The sequence below is a fragment of the Mandrillus leucophaeus genome, unplaced genomic scaffold (genome assembly GCF_000951045.1).
Source record: "Mandrillus leucophaeus isolate KB7577 unplaced genomic scaffold, Mleu.le_1.0 Scaffold695, whole genome shotgun sequence".
NCBI classification, from domain to species: Eukaryota; Metazoa; Chordata; class Mammalia; order Primates; family Cercopithecidae; genus Mandrillus; species Mandrillus leucophaeus.
In genome coordinates, this window is record NW_012107530.1 from 919,178 (window position 1) to 927,623 (window position 8,446).

The 8,446-nt window shown below is 41.6% G+C and overlaps 1 protein-coding gene across 2 annotated transcripts in view; it reads right to left on the bottom strand.

Annotated features, from left to right (window-relative positions):
* STAC (SH3 and cysteine rich domain) overlaps nt 1-8,446 on the bottom strand; it is a 174,743-nt gene that overhangs the window by 18,001 nt on the left and 148,296 nt on the right. For both annotated transcript variants that reach the window (XM_011964370.1, XM_011964369.1), the window contains 2 exons: nt 1,251-1,302; nt 1,004-1,141 (listed from right to left, as the gene is read on the bottom strand). In XM_011964370.1, the coding sequence (XP_011819760.1) occupies nt 1,004-1,141; nt 1,251-1,302 (190 nt within the window). The remainder of the gene's footprint in view (nt 1-1,003; nt 1,142-1,250; nt 1,303-8,446) is intronic.

The following is an 8,446-nucleotide window of genomic DNA, read 5'->3' on the forward strand; positions in this document are numbered from 1 at the left end:
GTGTGCTACCACGCCCAGTTAACTTTTGTATTTTTAGTAGAGACGGGTTTTCACCATGTTGGCCAGGATGGTCTCCATCCCTTGACCTCATGATGGACCTTCCTCAGCCTCCCAAAGTGCTGGGATTACAGGCGTGAGCCACCGAGCCCGGCCATAAGTCCAAGCATTTTATTTCACTCTGTAGTGAGGACACAGGATATGACCTGAGGGGAGCTGCAGTCAGAGAAGAAGGGAGGGCAGGAAGGCCTCTCTCTGCTGGAAGACAAAGAGAGGAAGAGTAGGCCAGAGAGTTAAGGTGTGAGAAGGCTGTTTGTCTCTATCAACTTTCCAGCCGTGAGATGGTGGAGCTTAAAGACATAAAAATGTGGGGGTTCACATTTTACTTCTCAGGAAAATTGACAGCATCAAAGAGAACTCTACATTCAACTTGGCCCTGGAGCAAGACGGTGACAGGCACCCCTAGATTATACGTACAGAGACGTTCATTTATGAGCCTGAGATAGTATCTGGTTATCTAAGTTTAGTCTATTGTCTTTTGCAGTGATATGAAGCTGTTATGGGCTTCAGTGAACAGGTAGAGGCTTGGAGTCCAGATAAGAAAACCCAAGAGGTTCCTAACAGCAACAACTAATAACAAAGTATTCATTAGAGAGCATTGAAAAATTAACCACACCCTTGGTGGACACTAACTCAGAGCCTGAATGAGAGAAGCTGCCCACATCAGAGACCAGTGGTCCTCAGAGAAGAGCATGGGGGACAAGATGCCCTCACCTGCTGCTATGACGTTTCCTTTATGAACCGGTATCACCAAGTGAGATTCCTAAAATTTTAGTTCGCATGTTTTGCTCCTACAACACTGATATCATTGGAGTAAATATATCCTTTCTCAAAGTACATACTTTGAATGTGACCCCACTCATTCAGATTTATACATATTATTATGTTTATTAAAATGACACCCTATTTGGCTCATATCTGGAATGTGTTTGTGTGATTTACTCACCTGATTCTCTTTCAGTGTTATCTGCCCCTGTTCCTTACACCCAATGAAGGTTCTAACACATCTAAAAATCTTCTCATTTTGTTGTAGTCTCTGAACAAAGTTGGCAGGAAAGAAGCCAATTCTGTCTTGAATTTTCCCCTGAAAGGAAAAAGGAGGCATGCATCCACAATTGTAGCATGTATTGTAATTATAGTTATCAACTGATTTTCTCTTTTTTTTTTTTTTCTAAAGAAAGAGGAACACTTACTTTCCACCAGTCTTCATTGGAATCCTCTAAAAGAGTAATTATGTCTCCTGGCCTAAAACGAAGAATGAATGAGTTGGGTAAAGGTAAAAAAAGAAAAATAAGATACCTTTAAAGTCAGGAGTAATCATTTCTCATTTACACAAATAGTCTTAAAAGAAATAGAAGTAAAGTAAATATAACTTTTATCAGTTCTTCCTACCCAAGAAAATAGCTTTATTACACATTGAAGGCAAACATGATTTTATGCTGTATTTTAAAAATAACTTTTTTTTTTGGATAGAGTCTTGCTCTGTCGCCAGGCTGGAGTGCAGTGGTGCGATCTCGGCTCACAGCAACCTCTGACTCGCTGGTTCAAGCCATTCTCCTGCTTCAGCCTCCCGAGTAGCTGGGATTACAGGCACCCGCTACCATGCCCAGCTAGGTTTTGTATTTTGGATAGAGTCTTGCTCTGTCGCCAGGCTGGAGTGCATTGGCGCGATCTCAGCTCACAGCAACCTCTGACTCGCTGGTTCAAGCCATTCTCCTGCTTCAGCCTCCCGAGTAGCTGGGATTACAGACACCCACTAACATGCCCAGCTAGGTTTTGTATTTTTAGTAGAGAGGTGGTTTCACCATGTTGACCAGGATGGTCTCAATCTCCTGACCTTGTAATCCATCTGCCTCGGCTTCCCAAAGTGTTGGGATTACAGACATGAGTCATCGTGCCTGGCCAAAAATAACTATTACCTATAGTTTGATACATAAATGATCATGAAGCTCCAAAATTTAGAAGTTGATACATTTCAAGATACAAATCTCCCTTCTTCTCAGCCCCATGATCTACCTCCCATTCCCTGTGTGTCCTTCTAGACTCCTTCCCACGCACTTACATTTATAAATAGATGTGTACATGTAGAATTGGTCATTATCTTTATCATTATCTATACCTTCCCAATACCTTCTCAAAACCTAGCACACTTTTGCTTAGCTCCATTTTTCCCACCTGCCACCTTTTATGCTGGTGTAATTGGAGTTTTGTACTAGACTTGTGTATGTGTGCATGTGGGTGTGTGTGTCTACATCATTCATCAATAATTACTTGGGTTTGGCTGAAGACTAACGTGTTTTTGTTGTTGTTTCTATTCAACACAGCTGTAACAATCGGAAGACTGCTATTTTTCACACTGGGAAAATTTTCTCTACTATTTCTTTCATGTTTTTCTCCCATCTATGATGTTCTCTCTTCTTTCCTTCTGGAACTTCTAGTCAACACATGCTGGACCTTCTGAATCCATCCTCACATTTTTTGTCTTTCTTACACACCTACAGTCTTATTTTCCGCTATGTTCTTAAATTTTTTCTCAATTATATTTTCCTGATCATTTATTTTGTATTTGGGCTTTTCTATTATTTATTGTAATACTGAGAATTGTTTCAGAAAAAGTTTTCAGAAAATATTTTTAGAAAAAAATAGTTTCTACGGGTTCTTTATTATTTCTGAAAGTTTTCTTTCTTTCTAATTTCTCATTATTTCCTTATTCTTTTCTGAAAGAGTTCTGAAAGTGGCTTTCCATCATGGATGCAATGTTATAATGGATTGTACAGAGATTATTATATTTTCAAAACAATATTTCTTTTTTTTTGAGATGCAGTCTTGCTCTGTTGCCCAGGCTGGAGTGCAGTGGCACAATCTCAGCTCACTGCAAACTCTGCCTGCTGGGTTCACGCCATTCTCCTGCCTCAGCCTCCCGAGTAGCTGGGACTACAGGCGCCTGCCATCACGCCTGGCTAATTTTTGTATTTTTAGTACAGACAGGGTTTCACCTTGCTAGCCAGAATGGTCTTGATCTCCTGACCTTGTGATCCACCCACCTCGGCCTCCCAAAGTGCTGGGATTACAGGCGTGAGCCACCATGCCCGGCCTCTTTCTTTTACTGAACATTTGTTTCCTCTGAATTTAGTTGGCCTATCCTTTATCTTACTACTTCTTTTTCATATCAAGTATTTTTTCTAAAATCTAATGTTTCTTGGTTGTCTCCTTTTATGAAAGACTGAACATGGAGGTAGGTGGATGTGGACAGGCTTTTCCACTATTCGATATCTGTGGTCTGCCATGGGTCTCTCTCTCAAGTGCAAGGGCTATTTACAGGCTCTGTTTAAGGGAGCAGGGTGTGCCAATTGGTGCATCTCCCTTTTGCATACTTGAATATATAGCAGGTAAGCAGTATGGTGCCGCCTCCTCCTCCTATCCTAATAGCTATAGCAAGGAGGATTTTCTTACCCTTGGGGAGAGAATAGGTCAGTTTATTTTTCTCCTAAGTAGAGCTGCCTTTTCCTTTGTCCCGTGCCCTCTAGAAGGTCTGAAGGTCCAGAGTTATCTCAACACAGTTCTTCTTTCCCAGGCTTCTGTGCTCACATTAGAGCCCCCTTAGGCATGGGTTCTTTTTCTTTAGAGTACAGGTGTTGGCTTAATTCTGGAGTCCAACATCATTGCTGCCAATTGTTCATTATAAGTAGTAATGTGGTGCTATGAATACAGTTGAGACTGTATCAATTATGTATTGTCACAGTAACGCTGTGTGATAAACAGCCACAAAATCCCCATGGTTCCCTCACAGGCCTGGGTGTTGGCTTTTGCTGAGGCGACTGGGGTGATTTTGCCCTAGTCCACATTTCTCATTCCTTGGAAGGTCAGTTTCATAGCAATGATCAAGGTTCAGGAGCAGCGCATGGAAACACGCAAAGCACATGAAGTCTCTAAGGCTTAGATCCAGAACTGACACATTGTCACTTTGCTTCATTTCATTGGCCAAAGCAAGTCTCAAGGCCAGTTCAGACTCAAGGGACAGGGTAACAGGCTCCACCTCTGTTTTGAGAGGAACTGCAAAGCCCATGACACGGGCATGAATATAGGGAGGGATGAATAATTAGGGCCATTAATGCAATCAATCCACTGCAGACTCTTCACACTCTTCAGTGAAGTCCAGAGCATTCTGTGTCTCTTTAAATGTGCTCCCCCTTCTATAGCTGTTTTGTCCCGAGTATTCTTTGGTCTCTGGTCATCTTCATTGTTCACAACTCAACTGCATTTGCTGTAGTCTGCGAGGAAATTCCCAAGATTTCTGGTTCTCTCTTAGCATGCATTCTTGTTTTCTAGTACTGTTACAGATGTGTTAAAAAAAAAAAAAAGTATTTTCTGACACGTTTAGGAATTGGAGCAAAAGTAGATTTGCGTATTCATTTTGCTATTCTGATTCAATCTCCTTCGCTGTCATTTTCAATTCTCAGTTAATATCTATCTTCATCAGGGATTCCAAATATAACAGGCTTGTCACCCCTGGAGCATTAAGCACAACTGGCATTTTGGTATTTCAACAGTCACAGTTTCATGCTGATGCCACAGAAAGCGAGGTGGCTGAAAATCACTCTTTCTCAGGTCAGGGATTTAATTAAGTGGCAAGGATGAAAGTCAATGTAGAAAAATCTTCTAAGCCCCAGCAGATTTTATTTAAACTAGTAACCTAAGAAACCATGCGTTAGTATCAAATACAATGACTTTGCTGCTGCTCTGGCAGAAGCTGTAAATAGGGAATAAAGTTGGGGGAGGTACCTTTCCCTAAGAGTGCAAGAGGGAGACTGGGAGGTACCTTTCCCTAAGGGTGAAAGAGGATGCTGCCTGAATCCGACCTCTATTTTATAGTCCACTCAGAGGCTCACGCTTGACTGTGCTTACAGGTGGACAGTCCCCAGCACTTGACCCTCGTTAACTAAATTACATATTAGAATAAGGCACTCACTGGGATAACAGGCTATAATCTTATGAGAAATACCAGACATACTTCTTGAAGTGTGATGAGGGTTCTGTCTTTTCCTTAAAAAGAGCTCCACCAGGATCAGAAAATTGCTTGGTGAGTGATTTATTTATCCATTTATTATTTCCTTTGTTTTTGTTTACCCACTCATTCAACAAATATTTATAGAATGTGGGCTCTGAAAGAGTGTCATCTTACTAGGCACTGGGTTTACTTTGGTGAATAAAATCCTCACTAGAACTAAAAGCCTAGTGAGAAAGATAGATAATAAACAAGTAAATAGATAATAAAACATTTAATAAATAGATAAATAATAAATATATCATATATGTATAATTAATAAGTATATAGTTGTAAATTGGCTTAAGGACTACGAGGGAAATTAGAAGGTGTAGCCAAAAAGGACCAGTAGACTCCTCTTGAGATTAGTCAAATACTCTAAGCACCTGGCAGAGATAGCTAATGCCTCTTTTTCAATATAGAGAGGATCTTGCTCTAGGGGAGCCCTTGAACCCAAGATAGTAACTCTGTAACATCTAGGCCAGCAAATCTGTGGCTTGTGGGATTTTTTACTGCCTCCTTACCCTTCCAGGCATTACCCGACAATCTCAGCACTTTTTCCCACAGAGCCTGCACTCTGATTTAGAATCCTTTTCAACACTGGGCTCTAGGTGGTGGATCTAGTGGGATGCAAGATACCACTCTGTGTTACATGGCTTCTTCTTCTTATTATTATTTTATTTTATTTTTTTTGAGACAGAGCTTTACTCTGTCACCCAGGCTGGAGTACAGTGGCGCTATCTGGACTCACTGCAACATCTGCCTCCCAGGTTCAAGCAATTCTCTTGCCTCAGCCTCCTGGGTAGCTGGGATTACAGGTGCCCGCCATCAGGCCTGGCTGATTTTTTGTATTTTTGGTAGAGACAGGGTTTCACCATATTGGCCAGACTGGTCTCGAACTCCTGACCTCATGATCCGCCTGCCTCAGCCTCTCAAAGTGCTGGGATTTCAGGCATGAGGCACTGCGCCTGGCCCATTTATTATTACTTTTTAAAAATGAGTGTTGATGCAGTTTTGAGGCTCTAGCTGGAGGCTGGTCAGCTCCCCTTCTTAAGCAGCTGATTAAGTCCCCACCACAACAACTCCCTGATGAGGGCTCTTATACTCTGGGCCACTCTGTACCACCCCTAATGTCCCACTCTAGAGCCAGGTACTAGACAACGAGGGGCATCCTCTATGCCCTAGAACCTGTGAAAATTATTCAAATTAATCAATACACAGGGAGCCCCTGGAAACCTAGACTACCCCACTGCCTGCCATACATACGTAATCCGCCTACCGTAGCTCCAGCTTGCTGTTACCCTGCCTTCCAGGGCAACCTTCTGTGTTGCCCTTAGTGGCAGCCCTTCACTCTCAACTGTGAGTTTTCTTCTGAACCCTTTCTTAGTTTAGTTCTCTTCTCTTGCCATGGTGTTGGCGTGTTGTGCGATGCCATCAAAGAAACAAATGCAAACATTCCGCCAACTGGCTCAATTTAGGGAGAGCCTTGCCATTGGTCCCAGAGGAATGGTGGCCTAATGCTTAAATTTCTCCTTTCCCCAGGTTAGACATTGGCTAGTCCATGACTCTGCCCTCAGTTGTTTCATGTTTCTGTGGCTGTCAGGTCCTTTCCATGGAATAATTTCTTTCTTCATTTGGGTTATCACACTACAGGCACATTTGAGAAAAGTCCTTCTCTGGCCTAATAGTTATTCTCTTGCTTTTAGGAGACTTTATGTTCTTGATCCATTACATCTAGATTTTACAATTTAACTCTTTATTTCCAAATTCTTGGGACCAATTTGATGGGCCCCCAATTACTTAAAAGGTTCCTTTGCTTAATTCAGTCAGAGCATTGTACATTCAGGTACAGGTTTTGCTTACATTGTAATCCACAATTGTATACTACAATGTAAAGTATAATGCAATTCATAAACAATTGAACCATCAGTTTCCTTTAGTGAAAAGAGGTCAGAACACCACAGCTGGCCTTTTGCTTTTGTTTGCTCAGTAAAATTTGCCATAGGCCCAGAGGAAGATTTTCAAGTTGGTTATATAATGATTTATAGGAACTCTTGAAATGGTGAAAGGGCTGCAGGCTTGCAAGAATTAGAATAAAATAACAAAAGTAACTACAGAATTACAGTGAGCAGGACAGGGTTTAATTTCAAGTGTGTGTGTACTTGCACGCATGTGTGTGAGAACTAATGGTTGCTTTCTGGGTTCATTCTCAGCAGTCTTTCTGTCTCTCTTATTTCTCGATTTTTCATGTGGGCATTGGAACCATCTTTTCCACCACCAGGTAAACTGTCTGCAGGGACTCAGTCTACACAGAGGGTATGAATGATAAAAACTGAGCTTGACCAGCTACGTGGAACTATTCTGCAAGATCTTCCAGGGTGGGCTCTTGGAGGGAGGAGTGTGAGGTGTCCTGAGGCACCCCCTGCCCAGCCCAGCCTCTCTCCAATCCCCAAGTGGAGCACAAATTCCTACGAGAGGAGACATAACACCCTCCAGATGAGGACGCTGCTTCCGAGAGAAACACTTTCTCCACTATCTGAGACAACCTGAGTGCTCAGATTGGTCTTACTGTGGGAAGACATGGTCAAAGCAGAATGGCCTAGGGCCTTTGTTTTCTGAATGTTTTAAAATTCAAAGAAAATGAGTCTTGTCTCACTCCTCCATTTCTGCGCATTTATCCTAGGAAAACTATATGACTTTCAAGTATTTTCTAAATGTTTATAAAATTTCAGTTATTGGGTGTGCATAGGGGGATACAAAAATGAAAAAAAATTATCTAAGCCGGAGTTTTCTTATCTGTAAGGTTAGGATAATAGCACTTACTCCATCAATATTTTTTGAGGACTAAATGACATAATGCTTGTAATGCATATTTAGATAAGCCCCCATTAGATGGTGGCTATCATTGTAAAATAGTTACTGCCCTCAAGATGTCGGTCATTTCAAAGGATAAAGACAGTAAACTGTTTAAGGTAAGGGTCGTTCCTGAGGGAGAAGCAGATGCTAGGGTGGTGGGGAGATGACAAACAAGCATAGAATTGATCCCAAACAAAAATCCCAAACACATGTCTCTTTGAGGATTGGCTATCTCAATTATATTTATTTACTTATATATTATGCATGATAAATTATTGTGAGCTATATTTACTTTGCAAAGTTAAATCTTTCTTTTCTTTTTTTGAGACAGTCTCACTCTGTTGTCCAGGTTGGAGTGCAATGGTGCAATCATGGGTCACTGCAGCTCTACCTCCTGGGCTCAAGCAATCCTCCTGCCTCAGCCTCCGAAGTCTCTGGGACTACAGGTACATGACACCACTCCCAGCTAACTTTTAAAATTTTTTATAG